This window comes from Girardinichthys multiradiatus, chromosome 3 (assembly GCF_021462225.1).
Source record: "Girardinichthys multiradiatus isolate DD_20200921_A chromosome 3, DD_fGirMul_XY1, whole genome shotgun sequence".
In the NCBI taxonomy this organism is placed as follows: Eukaryota; Metazoa; Chordata; class Actinopteri; order Cyprinodontiformes; family Goodeidae; genus Girardinichthys; species Girardinichthys multiradiatus.
In genome coordinates this window covers 30830216-30848502 of record NC_061796.1, presented here as the reverse complement: position 1 = coordinate 30848502, position 18287 = coordinate 30830216, and the positions used below count along the sequence as shown (strand labels likewise).

General features: G+C 39.5%; 2 protein-coding genes and 1 long non-coding RNA gene across 9 annotated transcripts in view; 1 reads left to right on the top strand and 2 right to left on the bottom strand.

The window, feature by feature from the left end:
- clcn1b (chloride channel, voltage-sensitive 1b) overlaps positions 1-2495 on the bottom strand; it is a 42101-nt gene extending 39606 nt beyond the window's left edge. Inside the window, exon 1 of the mRNA XM_047361655.1 lies at positions 2249-2495. Within this exon, the coding sequence (XP_047217611.1) occupies positions 2249-2299 (51 nt within the window). The 5' untranslated portion in view covers positions 2300-2495. The remainder of the gene's footprint in view (positions 1-2248) is intronic.
- Positions 1765-14648, top strand: LOC124866042. Of its 2 annotated transcripts, XR_007037710.1 has the most exons (8): positions 1765-1820; positions 3219-3309; positions 3382-3491; positions 11865-12095; positions 12460-12614; positions 12720-12768; positions 14114-14176; positions 14413-14648. It is a non-coding gene; the product is annotated as an uncharacterized LOC124866042 (long non-coding RNA). The 2 variants fall into 2 exon arrangements; XR_007037709.1 differs by lacking the exon at positions 1765-1820 and having other exon boundaries at positions 2658-3309.
- casp2 (caspase 2, apoptosis-related cysteine peptidase) lies at positions 4948-17180 on the bottom strand. 6 transcript variants are annotated; one of them, XM_047361658.1, is made up of 13 exons: positions 17042-17180; positions 16483-16646; positions 14809-14979; positions 14665-14733; positions 14343-14498; positions 14090-14159; positions 13572-13666; positions 11919-12101; positions 11411-11539; positions 11225-11315; positions 9169-9369; positions 7232-7341; positions 4948-7153 (listed from the first exon to the last, which is right to left on the bottom strand). In XM_047361658.1, exons 2-13 carry the CDS (start codon positions 16630-16632, stop codon positions 7019-7021), a joined length of 1560 nt encoding a protein of 519 aa, XP_047217614.1. In that variant the 5' UTR covers positions 16633-16646; positions 17042-17180; the 3' UTR covers positions 4948-7018. The 6 variants fall into 6 exon arrangements, with proteins under 6 accessions (XP_047217614.1, XP_047217615.1, XP_047217617.1 ...); XM_047361659.1 differs by having other exon boundaries at positions 9181-9369; XM_047361661.1 differs by lacking the exon at positions 14343-14498.
- Positions 17181-18287: the final 1107 nt, after the last annotated feature.

Here is an 18287-nt window from a genome sequence, read left to right as displayed (position 1 = left end):
CTCTGGCTAAATGTTTATGGTCGTTGTCCTACTGGAGGGTGAACCTCTGCCGTGGTCTCAAGTCTTAAGCAGCTTCAAACTGGTTTTCTTCCAAGATTGCCCCTTATTTAGATGCATTCATCTTCCCTTTCTCTGTTGAAGGAAAGCATCCCCACAGCATGATTCTGCCACCACCTTGTTTCATAGTAGGGATGTGGTGTTAAAGGTGATGTGCAGTTAGTTTTCCCCCACTTTTAGAGTTTTGCATGTAGGTTAAAAAATTTATTGTTAGTCTTCCCTCACCAGAGCACCTTTCTTCACGTTTGCTGTGTCTCCTACATGGCTTGCAGAAAACTGCAGACAAGACTTTCTTTCAACAATGAGCATTTTCTCTACTTCTCCATAATGACCAGATTTGTGGTGTGCATGTCCTGTCAACAGATTCTCCCTGCTGAGCGGTAGATCTCTGCTGCTCCACCAGAGTTACTATGGGCCTCTTGGCAGGTTCTCTGATTACTGCTCTTTACCCAACCAGTCAGTCAAATTGGACAGCCATATCTGGATACGTCTCCAGTTGTGGACAATGGTCTTCCCATTGTCAGATGATGGATTAACCAGTGCTCTGTCAGAAGTTCAAAGCTTGAGGTATTGTCTTATGACGTAACCCTGCTTTAAACTTCTCCACATATTTGTCCCTGACCTGTCTGGTGGCATATCTTCATCATGCTGTTTGTTAAGAAATGTTCTCTGACAAACCTGAGGAATTCACAGAAATTACACACAGGCTGACTCCATTTACCAATTAGGTGCCTTCTGAAGACAATTGATGGCATTGGATTTTTTATTTTATCAGAGTATAGGGGGCTCAATGTAAAAGCATGCCACATTTTTCAGATATAAATGCGTAAAAACTTTTGAAAACAATGTATCACCTTCCTTCATTTACATTTATCTACCACTTTTTGCTGGTCTATCACACATAATCCCAATGAAATACTGGTGGTCGTTTGACAAAATGTAAGTATGAATACTGCATCAGTTGAACTGCAGGTTTTTGTAAACAAAGCGTCACATCTAAGTTTATCCTATTTATCAAACAGAGACAGGTTTTAATCTCTTGCTGGGAGCTGTAAAAGCAAACCCCAGAGCCAACCTGTAAATAAACACCACTTCATTTTGCTCCTGATCAATAAATGAATCATATTATGACAAGCCATTAACAGCTCCACACATAAACTCCTTAAATCCTCCGAGGCTCTTAATTCCTCCTGGAGGCCACAGCCCAGCTTGCACGTGAGAGAGAGAGAGAGTAATGTCGTAGAGAAGTTCAGCATTTAGTGTGATCAACTGAGATTTCTTATTTATATCTGACATGGGGGTCTTAAAGGGGCTCATGGAGAAGGGTCAGGGTTTAGAGATTCTCTTTGGGCAACAGTCCAGGAAAATCAGGAGAACACGGTCTCTGCTCACTTTGTCATTTACAAATTTATATGCTCCCAACCCAGCTGCTCCGGACCATGACTGCTCATTATCTTGTTCTATAATTCACAATCAAAGCTGCAGGAAGGAACAGTTTGAAGCTGTGAGTCCATTATGTCTGCATCAAAAATGCGTTGGATGAAAGTAGGACGGTCTGCAGTGCCCTCACAGAATAACCCCGGATGAGCGTTTAAACAGATGACATAGTGACATGTCCACATCTCAGCATGTATAGCTAACCTGTCTGCTCAGGTTTCCTGTATATAGTATTTATAACCACCAATACCTAAAAGGCTGCAGGAGGAGTGGGAGTACAGGTGCCACAGAGAAATACATTTGTTTCAGGATACAGAGAGGGGAAGGTAAGAGATCAAGTAATGAGTCAGTGTATAAAAATAATAGTAAGATAACTCCTGTTTATTGTTGTGATGACTTTCCATTTACTGCCTGCACTCTGGTGTTGTGGGCGTTATAAAACGGTGAGTCTGTTAATGTGTTCGACATTAAGTTGGAGAAATCTTGCTTAGAAAAGAAACACAAAGACAACAGAAGAACGAGTGTTGATTGGACAGGAGGTCATGAGATGCAGTTGTGATGAAACATGAAGGACAAAAAAAAGCATGCTAAATAAGAAAGAAAGCTGAAGAAAAGCAACAAACTTCACATTAAAGTATTCAGAAAAGGGTAAAAGTACAGAGTGGAGGTGGAGAAGAAGCAGGTGTAGGGCCGGACCACGAGGATGTAAGGATGGGAGAGGAAACAAACAGGTGGAGAACGTAGAAACACCTACCAGGGTCTGTTGGTATCTCAGAGCCTTTCTTTGCGACGCATCTGCAGCCATTGACGCGCGGTCACTGATCCAAAAATAACCTCGCTGGACACCCCAGCATTTCCAACGGCGCTGGCAAACACCACGCAGTCTTATATGCACACTCTTCACACCAGGTCAAGTAAACACACAAACATCTTCTGCTTCTCAGTCTCCTTGTTAAGGAGAGCAAAGCACTAAACAGATAAGACGACTCCTGATGGCGCTCCTTTCCTGATGGTCTCCACTTCAGGACTGACAGACAGATATGAGACAGACAGACAAAGCAGAGCAAAGCCATCTGATGAGGCAGAGAGGGACACAGCGCTTTCCTTTATTAGAATGGCAGACACCTAATAACACACACACACACACACAAACAGAACTTGTTGCTCCTGCAGCACCCACCCCACCAGCCGGCCATTAGATGTGTATGTGTGTGTGTTTGGATGGCCTGTTCTTGTTTGGACAACGGCGTTGGTGGGGGGTGGGAGCTGGAAGGGCACCCCGCACAGGGCTGCCCCTGCAACGTGAGCGGGAAGGTGCACATGACACCACCTATCACAGCTCACACCTTAACAGCCAATGCAGCGAGGTAACCCCCCCCCTGCCCTCACAGGCTAGGGCAGCTCCCTCATCTTTACATGTACCCTCGCACAGAGAACAGTCAAGCTATGAAGAACCCCGGCTGTAAAGTGCTCAAACCTACTGCTGCAGGTCATCCAGATGGTGCAGGAGAAGACTGCAATCAATCTGTGCTGTAAAAGATGGAAGCTCAGAGGTCTCATATCATGAGCCAACTTCCCAATCAGACAAGATCATCCACAGCATTGTGTGTTTCCTAGGGGGAAGACTTGTACTATTTTAAAATGTTTTTAGAGAGCACCATAGCCAATTTAATAAGGGATACCTGAATCAAAATCAGTACTTTTCTGTTCTGAACCGGAACAAGGTGAACTGATGGCTCCCAGACTGGGCTCTGTCTCTGCCTCAAGTGCAGGAATTCAAGCATCATGGTTCATGAGGGATCGATGGAGCAGGAGGTAGATAAACAAACTGGGGCTTCATCTGCTGTAATGCAAAGCTGTCCATTTACTGGTCTGTTTATTTTCCAGGCCTCAGCCTTGGTTCGCAGATATGGATCATGACCGAAACAAGATCCTGGTCGCAAGCAACTAAAACGAGGTTCCTTCATCAGACGGCTCGGCACAGCCTTAGGGATAGGGTGAGGAGCTCCGAGACCCGGGTGGAGTTTCAGATTAGAGCTGCTGCTTCTCCACATTGAATGGAGTCAGTGAAGAAGGTTCTGATCCAGATACCACGTGGGCATTGTTTTGGACGTTGTCTTTTTGTTTATTTTATAAGGATATTGTGCAACTAATTGGAAAAAAATAGTGAGATACTGTAAATATCTTAAACATTTAATTATTGAATATTTTGGATGCCACAACGGCTGGCAAGAAAACATTTTAATCCCCATCTCTGTGTCCAAAGTGCAAAGAAACAGTTTTTTCCTGCAACGTTCTCTACTACTTTATAAGCAGGGGAGCCACACTGAAACTGAAGTAAGGGTGTGTCGGGGACTCCACCTTTCCAAATCGAAATTTAGAGTTTATAAGGCCCTCTATTTGATTTTACTCACTTAGAATTGTGAAACTTTGACTTTCTAGTGCAACCTGAACAATATCTGAAAGCCATGACCCTAAAAACAGAAGAAAGACCTGGCCCAGGACCTGGTAGATGCGTCACACTTGATTTGATCAACTAAAGAAATGTGGAAAACATCTGAATTTGACACAGACTGAAAGATCCCATACAAAGGTGTCTCTTGCCAAGTTGTTTTCTGACATGATACTGGATCATCCTTTTAGTTCAGCTTTTTTTCTACCCGGATGCTTTATACCTCAGAGGTGAATGGGTTTACAAATAAAACCAATCAAACCTTTAAAAAATAGTCAGCTACTGGGTTGAAAATGGGTTGGAAAAATAAAAACAGTCACAGTAAAACAAAAACCTTCAGAACGTTTGGAAAAACACATCAAGACAACTATAATATATCCACACAAACTATGTTTTTACAGAAGAAAACTATAAAGAAATGATGGTGGACATATTTATGTAGGCGTCTCTATTTAGCTGGAGGTTTCTTCTCTCAACCTAATGAGACTGGCGGCCATTATTACAACCACAAAGACACCCACAGATCCCTCCTAACTCTGCCCCGCTTTGTGGTCCACACACAGGCACATAACATCTTAATCTCGCAGCTACATCAGAGGCCAGCAGGAAATGTGTTACTCTTGACTATTTGTGTGTGTGTGTGTGTGTGTCAGGCTGAGTATGACTGCGGACAGCTGGCTGGGCCTGTATCTGATACACCAGGAACATTATCAGCGGGTGTCGGCGGCCGAGCGAGAGATTCGTACATCCCAGTTTGCAGTGGGGAGAGACCTGAGCGCAGCAAAATAGTGCGCAGCCAGTTACACTATACCAGAGAACGGAGAGGACAGGCTGTACACAGGCAACAACACACACAAACACGGCAACAAGGAGGATCAAATACATTGGAGCACGCACAGGAGCAGCCGGGGCCCACGTTCACCCAGACGCATCGCATTCCCAGGGCAGAAACCACATTTTCCTGTAAACTTCCATATTTATGCAGTAAAAACAAATGAAACTTTTTCATAATTAATGTTTTTTTTTTTTTATTGTATAGAACATTTGGCAGTCATTGGTGGTGATAACATCACCTCAGCCCCCTGTTCACACAGTGTGGTACAAGAAAACTTGGCAATGAACTCTGACCTTCAAAACTCTCTACTCCACTTCCACACCAATGCTTCTCGCTTCATATTATCTCTCCATTATCTCATGAAAAAAACGAATGACTGATCCACAACAGAGTAGTACTCAGGAGCATCTTCGTGTCCAGACGGTTATAAAGCAATACTGTTTCAGCTACATACTTTTCCCACAAAACAACACTGCCGTACCTGAACATACCTTTTCTCACCGAGGCCCCTCTGGGGGCCTTTAATTGTCGCAAAGTCTTTTGCTATATTTCTGTGTGTGTGGAGGGCTGCCAGAATAATATGGTATGCTATGAAAGCTCCACCATGGTCATGAGTGTAACAGAAAATCTTCACATGGTACAGGCTGCTGTAAGAAAACTGCTTCATGTTCATGGAAGACATAGTTTATCCTGACTGGATCAGTTATTGTAAAATTCATCAAATATACACTTCCCAAGCACAGATAAACACAACAGTGCTTTGCAAAAGCATCAATATCCCTTGAACATTTTTACATTTTGTCACAATACAACTAAAAACATTTTTTTCACTTGGCTTTTATGCAAAGCTATGCATAATTGTAAAGTGGAAGGAAAGGACACAAAGTTTCCAAAAACACATCAGGCAGGTTACTGATAAATTTGTGGAGATGTTTAAAGCGGGGTTAGGTTAGAAAACTTTAAAATCTACAGACAGTTTAGACAACATCCCTATGGTGAAATATGGTGTTGGCAGCATCATGCTGTGGGAATGTTTTTCTTCAGCAGGGACAGGGAATCTGGTGAGAGATGATGGGGAGATGGAATGGAGCTAAACACAAGGCAGTTTTTTTAGAAACAGTTGGGATATTTCACCTTCTAGCAGGACAATGACACTAAACACAGCCAGAGCTACAATGTAATAGTTTAGATCAAAGCACATTGATATGTTAGAATGGCCTAGTCAAAGTTCAGACCAAAATCTAATTAGAAATCTGTGACAAGACTAGAAACTGATGTTAACAGACGCTTATTTCTAAAATATTTTGAAAAATATTTTTTTCCTTTTCATTCCACTTATATATTACTTAGTTATATGCTATTTTGTGTTGCTCCATCAATAAAATGCATTGATATCTGTGGTTGTAATGTGACAAAACTAAAAAAAATTTAAGGGTATAAATATTTTTGCAAGGTACTGTAGAAACAGAGGACAGGAATTATACTGTGGATGAATAAACCAGCGAGTAGCACCAAATTCCAGCCCATCACCTAGAAACAGGCAAGAGAAGCTTAACAATTATAAGTGAATAAAGATATAAAATTAACATTTAAACAGCCGCATGTTTTCAACTCCGCTTTTATATCCAAAAGAAAATATTATATAATTATTATATAATTTTCATAAACCGAGGAGAAAAATATAACCTCCTTAACTTGTTTCTTTTTAAACCATTTTTGTTTTACATTTGTCTCCAAAACCGCAGGACATGAATATTATTGATCTATAAGAAACGATGAAATGATTTAGTCTTCGTGGTGCTGCCCTCTTCCTGTCACTATACTAAAAACAAGTTATGTTCACAACTTTTATGTACAAAAAAAATGTGGGCTTACAAATTCATATAAAAACCATTCATACAAAACGAAGACACAAAAATAAATCTGTGTAAAAATACCTATTTTAAAAAGAGACTTGAGGGTTGCTGTGCAGCTTGACTGAAAAGGATTAACAAATAAACCCTCTTACTGGCATAAACGTATATACAAATATTTCATGCTTCTCATTTCAGAATGCATGTGGAGAAACACAAGTATCTCCTTTTCCTGTTTAAGAAGTGTGTGTTTGCATGTGTGCCTGAGGTTGGGATGGAAATGGATGTGAAGTTTTACCAGGGGGGAATGTGAAAGTGTGAGGCAAAATCGGGCAGTTCTGTTGAACATTCTGAGTTTGTTTGTCTAAAGTGCGCTTCTGCATATCAATACTGAGGCTGGTACTTGGGGAAAAGGTAGAGGTCTTTGCAGAGTGAGCTGGTGAATTCGGACATCTCTTTGCAGCGATGGTGGGCGGTGCCCGGGGCATAACCTTCCCTCTCCTTGATACGTGCATTTACCTAGACAGAGTAAGAAAACAGACTTCATGAGAAAACAACAATATGAGTGTATGAAAAACATAAGGTAGCATGGTTCACCTGCACCAGTATGTCTGAAAGGTGTGTGTCTCTGGCATGAAGTCGGAGTGTTGTGTTTAGGTCCTGGATAAACCAGGACCCTCGTTTGGTGTTTCGCATTGCTGCTGTGCCTTAAGTAGAAAGAGACCAAACAACAGAGACTTAATACCCAAATAAAAGACACAAGAATAAAGAGACAAAATGAGATCTGGGGACGTTAACTAAAATCAACAGAAGCAGCAGCTCTTTATATATTTACCAAAGTATTTGCTTATTCTAACACAGTTTTTCCACTGTGCATAGAATTGAGATGGAGCACCTTGTTTTCACATCACATCACATCAAGTTTTTCACAGGTTCACCTTCACAAAAGTATTTTGTGTGAGAGACCAACACCAAGTAGTGATGGGATTTGATGTACCTGTTATTAAAAAAACTCACCGACTGAGTTAACCTTTCACGCTTTCAGGATTTTATTCTGACAGACATACTCTTTCAGACTCGAACGGCAAATCAGAGGAAATATTCAGCTTCACTGATTGAGACTCAGACACTTAACTCAAGTCAAACTAGGTATATCAGAACTTTACGCTTTGCTCTTGTTAAGGCAACCACACTGCGTTATTTATAAGGCCACCCCTCCCTATATGTTCCGTTTTGTGTCTCCAACCAGGAGTGGTTCCAGCTCTGACTCATCACATCAGCTCCTTTTCAGTGTTCCCAAAATCCACTCAGAACCTGGTAAAAAAAAAAAAAAAAAAAAGCTTTTTCCTACACTAAACCTTGGTCTTGACATAATTAGAAAAAATTATCACAGCTTCAACAATTTATTTTTGTGAAAAAATTTAAAACCCTACCTAACTAAAGACTGTAAATGCTATTCTTAAGCCACTTTTAAATTATTTTATGAGGATCCGGTCAAGAATAGTCGTGAAGACGTGTAAAGCAGGATTAGGTAATAAAACAATTTCCCACATTTTAAGCGTGAGATATTGTTTGTGTTGTACAAACACAAATCTATCAAAACATGGTCGTTCACCTGAACTGACAGGCTGAGCCTAGAAGCATTAATCAGAAAAGCATCCAAGAGACCAATGGTAACTCTGGAGGAGCTGCAGAGATCCACAGCCTAGCTGATCACAGAACTATAAAACGCACACTCTACCGTTATTGGAAGCATGGAAAGAAGAAAGTTCTTGTTGAAAGAAAGCCAAAAGAAGCCATGTTTGAAGTTTGCCAAAAGTCATCTAGGGGACATAGCTACTATGAGGAAGGTGTTCTTGTCAGATGAGCTCAAAATTCAGCATTCTTGTCAAAAAGTAAAGTACTGTGTACGATGGAACTAACACCACTCTGAACACACCACCATCCAAGAATATTTATGTGCTAAAACGGCCCAGTCAAAGTCCAGACCTAAATCCAATGAAGCAAGAATTTGTGGCAAGGCTTAAAAATTGATCTTCACAGACTTTCTATCCAACCTGATTTAGCTTGAGCTATTTTGCAAAGAAGGTTGTTTTAAAAAGTATTGACGATTACAAATACACGCCAAACTGTCCAAATTTTAATTAGTTAAAAACCATGTATCCCTTTCTTTCTACTTCATAATTATGTGCTACTTTGTGTTGGTCAGTCACATAAAATCCCCAAAAAAGGCCATTGAAGTTTGTGGTTGAATGTGACAAAATGTAGAAAGGTTAAATGTTGATATTTCAGAATTTGTGAAAAATATATACATTTGGAAATTAAATAAAATGTACATGTAACATAATTTAGTGTAATATAGTAAAGTCCACTAAAAGGTTCAATAGTTAAAAGTTTTTTAGGTTATGAGGTTTTAATATTCATACAGTATTTAAATAATGTATAAAACTACTGACCTCTGCTGCTCTATTTTTATTTAATTTAAAAAGTCATAATTTTTTTTTTATGAACAAATAAACTTAGACTAAACTTACAAATTCTCTGACCTTTGAGAGACGCAAAGCCACAGATCATATCTGATCGTTGAGGCAGTTTAATCCTGGGCCTCCCCATGTCGCGTCTCTGCCTGGGATCTGCGTCTCCTTCTCCTTCCCTCCCAGCATCTCGCTGCTCACAGCTGGGAGAAGAGGTCCTCACCGGCCCGTCTAACTGCTCCACTCCACAGTCCATCTCATCTTAAAGAAAAGAGACTCCAATTTAGCAGTTTGTGTTAAAAAGGTTACTGGGTCACAAAGCTGAGGCACGTTAGGTGAGATGATGTTTCTATTATCAGACTTGTCCTGATCCGTCTGGTACGTCTTCACAGATAAATCCAGCTACAAATTGCATAAGCCTGACCGAACAGGTTCTCTATCAAGACAAATTAAGGTGGCAGCACTAGGATAGAACAGGCATGTTGTAACATGACGTAACGTCCATCATTGACCCTAGAGACCACCTGTCTAGTGAGGTGAAAATTTCCATTATTCATGTTTCAGATCATTCATCATCATATTGAGCTTCTTCAAGTTGTGTGGCATCACTGTCACCCCAGCAGACAGGGAGGTCTTTTCCATTTTAACTGCGTCTCAGGGGTGATAAATCTGTCAAAATACAATTTCCCTCAAAGCATGCGAGTATCATTTCTGACCCAAACCCGTGCTAAAACATCTTGCTATCTGGATGTTGACAGCACTTTAAAGAGTTATGGACTCCGCTCTGTGGTCAGAGCCCTTGATGCAAAGAGAATTTTTTCTATTGGTTTTCTGTCCAGCAAACCTACTGCTAATCTCACATTCCAGAGTCTTGCCCGCTGGTGATCCCTTTTGTGGGAGAAATGCTTCCGTGACTTCAAAACAGTAGCAGAAGTGGGGCCAGTGAGCCTCCACTGCTGCAACGGAGCAGGAGTTTTAACTTCTACCAAAGGAATGGGATGTCCTCTATCCAAAATAGAGCAGCAAATATAGGTAAACTTCCTTTATGAGTTTGATTACTTAAAAACTAGCACCCACTCTAAATCCACGTGGATCAGGAGAAACATTTCATTGGAGTCTAGACTGCACAACCCATTCATTTACCTATCATCTTTCCATTTTCTGTCAACCTATTGTCCTTTTTGGGGTTGAAAGAAACTGGATGACATCCAGAGGCAACAACAGAGTACACCGGTTGGATAATATCATATGTTTCAGATTTCACATATCATAATTTTGAAAAATCTAATTTTCATCAAATACTTTTTTGAGCTGCTTTTAGAAATCAGCTGCTGATTAATCGGGTGATTTTCAGCTTGACCGGCCCTTGTAATAAGAAATCGGATCCTTTTCTGATCCGTGAATGTACAGGTTGAGCTGATAAATGGTCTCCGGGTGAAATCGTCACTTTGGGAAGGAGATTCAAAATTTGTTATTTTCATTATCTGAGAGATGTCTAAAAATAAAGCCAAGGGGAGGCCAAAAGGTGTCAAGCTACTTGAAAGGAAACTGTATGTTTTAATGGTAGACTCTTTATGACGGCTCCAAGACAGCAGGAGAGAACAGGACTTTCAGCAGAACGGAGGACTGCAAAGATGTCCTGTTTTTTCACGTTGAGTTTTCAACGTCTGTCCGTCATGGAGCAAGCTGGAGTCTTTTTCTTCATTTTTTAAAATAAAATGCTGCTCTTTTACAGCCAACTGCTCTCTCAGTTATCAGAATGGCATTGCGTCCTATTATAAATGATTAAGCAGAAAGGCACGGAAAAAAACTGAAATGTATGAAGAATCGGCTTACTCTTTATTTTAACCCTATAATGCAGTAGAAACCTGCAAAATAAACTTTGTACCCATTTTGTTCCACCTTACACAGAATCATGTTCTGTAGCACATTTTGACACCATCTACATATGGGGCTTTGCACCATATAAAATGCCAACCATGGTGCTTACTTCATCATCAGAGAAAGCAATCAAGATCTGGACATGTGGAAGAAATAGCTCTCGCTGCTCTAAATTCTGTCAAAATATCCAAGACATTTGAAACCGAAACTCTTGACACATATAATCAATACTTACCTCCTCTGCAGGCTTGAATGAAAAACATCTTCGGCTTGTTTTGAAGCAGTGGACAGTGTGCATTGTCAAAGGCCTCAAACACCCAGTCCAGCTGAAAATTGCCGAGTGATGCACGTTAAATCTTACAAAACACACCACCGTCTTTTATCCTAAATTCCTTTTTTTTCAATTATTAGACAAATTCACCTGAATTAGTTGTCCATCTGTGCCATAAATTGCTCCATCCACTCCGTGCGAGAGCAGACACACCACACAGCTGTCCACTGTCCGGTGCTCGGGCCGCCTGCAGAAGTTCTCGATGCACGTCCTCATGTCCTGCTCAAATTAAAGAGATGAGTAGTTGAAGCAAATAAAAAGTACGAACCTTTCAGTCCATTCAGAAACTGGATAAAGAACTGAGCCAGAATTTGTCAGAACACCTAAAAATACTAAACTGTCATGCGTACCCTTGTCAAACAGACACAAAGCTGATAAACTAGGCTAAGCAAAGTAGGCTAAGCAAACAAATGTTGCTCTAAAAGAACCTTTCCTGCACCAGTTGCTTACTTAACAAGCTCAACAAGTGGCTTTTGGAAATCTATTTGAAGTCACAAAACTACTTAGATTTATGATTAAGCTGCTATTTTCTTTATGTTTTTAGGTTTATCGTCTGAATTCTCATCTGCTCGATGTGGAGAGGGATTCTGAGTTGTACCTGAGCAGCGAGGTCCCTGTGGACACTGACGTGGTAGTCCAGCTCTGTGAAAACCTTCCTGAGGACCTCATCGTCCACTTCACCTCCTTTCCTCTGGTCGAGGTCAGGAGCGGCGCGGGAGTCAAACGTCACATTACTGATGACCAAGGCAAAGCCTCGGGGCGAGGAGTTCATTTTGTAAGACTGAAGCAGGGGATGGAAACATTGTAATGTGACAGACTAAAATTACATACTCAGTGTTAAAAGTTAAAACATGAGGGTTACTGCATTTTCAAGGCTGGAATTTAACATGTGTACAAGCCACTTAAAACACTTACAAGCCATTATTTTTGCATAATATGTGTAATGTTAGAAAAATACAAGCTGGTTAAATTCGTTAATTTAAGAATCTTAGTTGTCTAATCTTCCTTCTGTAAAAGAAATGTAACGATATAACATACATGTGAAATAAAAGGCCCTATGAAAACTGTTCTAATTTTTCAAATTCTGTTCAATTCCTTCCCACTAGTGGCCCTTATTTTTCTCTTTTTTTTCGCGACAGTAAACTGACTGGAATGGGGTGGAGAGAGAGGGAAGACGTGCAGCAAAGGTCACTTGAACCGGGAGTCTAACCCGCAACAGCTGCATCGAGGACTTAAGCCTCTGAATGTGGGTCGTGTGTTTTACCCCTGTGCCAACGCAGCGCCTGCAAATTCAGTTTGTCTCCTGAATTTCTTTACTCAAAGTTTCTCTAACAGAGAGATTAACCGATAATGTGTCAGAAGTTTAGCAGAAAAATAACCAATTTCTATTCCTTTTCAGTTCTTCTTCTACTGATAATGGCATTTGCTGCAGTCTAACCACAGCTCAGGTACATTGCTGCCCCCTACAGGTCAGTTGTAGAAACTGAACGCTGTTCTCCTGTTCAAGGTGTCAACCCACCACTTTATAAATGTACCCTTTGGTGCTAATTTCCACGCCTGATTGAACGTAAGACTTTTCAGTGATTTTATGTTTATTTTTGTAAGACCTTTAAAGCCATTATTATTTTAATGTACTTTAACACTTTATATTTAACTTACTAGCTAAATAGATTTAAATACAACTTTATCAACTTACATTGGTGTTTTTCATATCTGGGATGTGACTTGGGTATTTTTTAACATCGATTACCTAATTTGAATATCTTACTTATCCTAAAGTAAAGAGTAGCCAACCATTAAAATCCTTGTGTTCAATCCAAAACTCTTTTAATTTCCAAGTTCCCGTGATGAAGGTGAAGTAGCAGATGAAGCAACAAGACCATTTGGACCTAACTGCCTAAACATACATTAAGCCAGACTGAGAAGCATTAATTATTGTGCAGAAAAAGCTGACAATATTAGGTGGTTATTAAATAAAATAAAGGCGAAGGTGGAAGAAGAAACAAATCAACAAACATACAAATTAAAATTTAAGACTCAACTGCGTGTAATCTAAGATTAAGAATGGAAAACCTAAGTGCGCCTAATATTTCAAAAATCAGAATTATTACGTTTTTAACTTTTTATGACTCCTTTCAAAAAGCCTGAACCATTTTGGCTTTCTGTAATTTAGACATTGTAAACAAAACCATAAAATAGTAAAAACTAGAGTTGATCTGCTGAATTGGATTATCAAACAGATGTAATGTACCTGCTGGCAGTGAGAGAAATAAAAGTCATGAGAGCATGGAAGAACAGGGGAGTTGATGGGACTGTCGGCGTCGAGACTGAACTCCATGGACTCCGCTGAAGACAAACAAAAACAAAAAGCTCTGCTTGTCACTGGTTTATCTGCTCATTCAAATCTGTCAAATAAGTGAACGCACCTGCAAGTGTTTTAACAACTAACATTGTGCAACACTGTTGTGAATGAGTCACTATTAGGGTGGGGTGTCTGTAGGTACAGACAGCAGCAGGAACCAAACTTTCACACCTCAGTCACATGGCAAAATAATGAAAGATTTAAACAAAATCCAAGAAATTTAAACAAACAGTTACTTAATCAACTAGTCCCGAAATTTGTTCATGTTGAAGTATTTCATATCTTTCTTCAACTAAGAAAACATAAGCCCTTTTTGTTCAGACACCACCTTGTTCACAAAAACACTGGACTCAAAATAACCTAATTTACTCTGAATACAGATGAGACACACTGTTATAAATACTCACCTTGTGTCCTTGCTCTCTTTGCAGCACATTCTTCCTGAGTTGGAAGTGGGAAAGAAGACCTCACACTCCTCTGACATGGAAAAAAAGGTAATTTGGTTAGATGTCAGCAACTAAAATGTTGCATTTGTAATCCTAAACAAGCTCTCAGAGACTTTTCGGTAAGTTGTTTGACAAACTCTGCCGGACTCTGTACATGAATACTAACAGGTAGATTTTATAATTCCCCATCCGCCTGATTATGACTTCCTCTTGCCTTTCTCCTGTCTTTGCCTTTGTCCCTGTTTTCCTCTCTGATTGGATTGATCTTTCTGGACGACTCTAAGGATGCTCCACATCTATCAGAGGACCTGGCTGAGAATGACGAGGTGTTGCTCACCTCCCTCCTTTCCTCCTTGCCTAATAAGGACGTCTGCAACAGACCACTTTACTAAAGCTCATCATTCTTCAGCATTCCTATCAATTGTAAGCTGGTATGGAAAAGCTAACAAAGATAGAAGAATTTTGCACCTTAAAGTTTGTATTAAGACTTGGTCTTATAGGAAATACCATATCTGCAATCATCATGCTCTGCTCACCTTTCTGCTATGTTGTGTTTTCTCCTGTTGCCCTGACTTTTTTTCTGGTACTTTCTCAGCCTGAATACACTGCAAGCATATAACCATATAAGTAGTTCGCAAAGCAGAATCCTTCAGCTGATGTACATCAAGGTACCAACTCACATCTACGAGTGTTTCTCTGTCGTCCCTCTCAGGTGACTGTATTATCAAGTCACAGAGGTGCTGCTGCTCAGTGTCCTTGAGAGCCGAGCAGAAGCTCTGGAAAGCTTTGGGACCTCGTTTTGGTAGGAGAAGCAACAAACGCCAGCTACGTTTCTGCGATGTTTGCTCTGCCTTGAATTGAAGAGATAGGAAGGAGACATTAGTGATCACAAATTCACTTCTTTAGCTCTCTGATAATATTAAAAGACCGTTGGATATTTTTAACAATCATGCAATCACATCATCAATTGTGATAAAATTGGTCAATTCTGTAAAGAATCCACATTTTTTTCTCTTTCCTTGTTTTCTCATCAGTTCTTGCAGCACTGTACGACCGGTATAACATTGGGGATTGTCATCTGTCATTTGTGGGCTTCTGTCACAGGGAAACACCAGCAAACTGACTGATCGATTGACTGATTATAACATTGACATGCAAAATGTGACCTATCAACATTTACAACATAGTAACCAACAACTATTGCAACACTCCTCTACTTTATCCTTTAGAGTTTGAGAGTCAAAATCTAATTACTTAGAGCTGCGATGCTGTGTTTTATTAGTAGAGTATGTAAATCAGAAAAGATGAAAAGTATTTACTTGTTTACTGTGTTAGTTATTGTTAATAGAATCTAATTAGATAAAGATAATAGCTGTGTAGCTGTAGGAATGAAGTCCTACAATTACAAACACGCTATGTTGTACCTTTGTAGTTTTGGTGTCTTCATAGATGACCTAAACAGGTACCGAAAGGAGGTGTGTGTTGCAAGATGTTTGGTACCAACCATGGGTCAGACTGTACCTGTCTTGGGACGCTGTCTACCCACTTGGACACTCTATTCATTAAAGTAATTTTTATAACTAGTCTGCTGTGAGGAAATGTGGTTATAGGACTCAGATATGAAACACCTGCAAGCAGGAGGTAGCTCAGTTATTATGGTGTGATAATGGGTCATAAATAGTCATATTGCACAAAGACTGCCTAAACCAGTGCCCTATCAACAGTGTAAACAGGGTGTAGATTAAATCCACAGAATGTAACATGAAATTAAAATAATTCTGAAATATGAGAATTTTTATGCACCTTATTTTCCAAGATTGATTAAATTGTTAACTACCAAGAGAAATAAACTTTTATGCAATAGTAAAGTCCACGTGTACAAAATGGTTTGTTTACAGGTGCGATATGGAAGGTGTTTGGGGTGCAGGAAATGGGGGGTAAAATGAGGCGAACTGACCTAAAGCCGTAGTTTTATTTCAAATTTTTTTTACTGAGAAATATACTCTTGTTTTACATTTTACAACAAGCAGATCTGATGTAGTGTAGCTGTAGCACTGTATGTACACTCTATAAAAGCTCATAGTGTTTATATAGTGAAACTGAATATTCATCTTATGATCATGTGTTGGTTGGATGAAACTGTTGTATTAATCCTGTTTTGCTGCTGTAATTATTCCTGAGAGATATATAAAACATAAGAACGGTAAGTAATCAGTCAGCAGTTGTAACAGACCAGCACAAATGATCATAAAATCCCTTCAAACTGACATGGCTGCTACTCTTGTGTTTTTGTAACCAGCCAGCTGGTTGATTATTGACCTTTAATGTGTTGTATAAAATCTGTGCTCACAGACCATGATGGTTTCTGCCATGCTCTCGGTGAGGATGCCATCAGCTTGCAGTAACTGGATCAACAGCTCATCCACGACCAGCTGTTTGCACAGAACAGCAGAGTTTCTCCGGAGAGCATTTTTGTCCCGCTCCAGCATGCCGCACTCCAACATTTCCCTGCAACAAACTGTACCCACAGAAGAGCAGGTCAAACGGGCTGCATGTGGATAAACGTCCATAAAATGCCAACCATATTTATACGTGAAACGTATTGATTTAACGTAATGACACATTATGTACACTTCAGATATAGGGCATACACTTTAATCCTGTAAAAAATTAAAACCACATACAAGGTTGATTTGATTTCAAATGTTTTATGTCCCCCAAAAAACAATAAGGTACAAATTGGTACGCAAGTAAACATCGTGATTAAAGTTACATGTTGAAGAGATTGTTGACATTTGATGCTAACCTGAACGTTGGAGGCTACTACCGATGCTAGCTAGCTAACCAGCTAGCCTAGACTTTTTCCTGCATTTAAGTTTCTTTATAACCTTTCAATCGAAACCATCAACTTACCGTTCCTCTGTTCCTCTGACAAACTGTCAAACCGTCCGGCTGAAAAACTTCAGAGTTTTTACGCTCCTCACACAGTTTCATGCAAATTACTCACACATATTCACACCATTTCACTCCAGCGATCAACTTCCGCGGGGTATCTGACTGCACAAACATAAGGGGCGGAGATTGTTTGGGGATTCTGACCAATGGGAGAGCAATCAATTATGAGAGGCATTTCCAGTAACCAATCATAGACCGCTGCCCCCTGTGTAGCGAAATAACAGGGATGGGGACATTTTTGAATTTAAATCCCAAATAGCCAATTGACAGGGGCTGCTTCTAGGATAGGGAAAGTTTCACAGAGAGGCATTTAGAAAAAAGTAAGATTATTGCAACGTTTATATATATATATATATATATATAAATATATATATATATATATATATATTTATATATGCGAATGTTTTGTTTGGAAATGAAATTTTTTAATTTGTAGGGAATCGAACTGTGATCAACAACATGGTTTATATATAGACATGGCCATGTAAAAACATATATGTAAACAAATATATAATACACCAAGAATTAAACAGAATGACCTGGCTATTCAAACACAGTGACCTTTGAAGAAAAGCATTGACATTAATGACATGGTAATAAAAAAAATCTTATACTTAGATTTTCCAACAATTCATTGGTTTGTTGGCATTTTTTACAGAGTTAAATTCAATTTTAAAATGCAGTGCCTTGAAATAAATATTCACACCCCTTGCAATTTTTCACATTTTGTCACAATACACACACAAAAATAATTTTAGTCATGCAAAGTCACCAAAGTCATGCATATTGTGATATGAAAGGAAAAATGATACATGACTTTCAATTCGTTTACAAAAATTATACAATTTTGTCTCCATTTGTATTCAGTCCAACTAAACTGCAAAGAGAAGATTAATCACAGAACCGGTAAAGAGGATCATTGTAACTATTGAGGAGCAACAGAGATCCACAGCGTTGCTAGGAGAATCTGTTAAAAGAAAAACTATTAGTCCTGCACACCACAAATCTGGTAAAAAGAAAAGTATTGTTGAAAGAAAGTCATAAAATATCTTATTTACAATTTGCCACAAGGCAAATTAGAGGCTCAACAAACCTAGTTATTAAATTAGTTAGAGGCTCAACAAACATGTTAAAGAAGCATTCAAACTTATACTTTCTGGCCTACATTCAAAACACTATGTGGTGGATAACTGACCCACACATA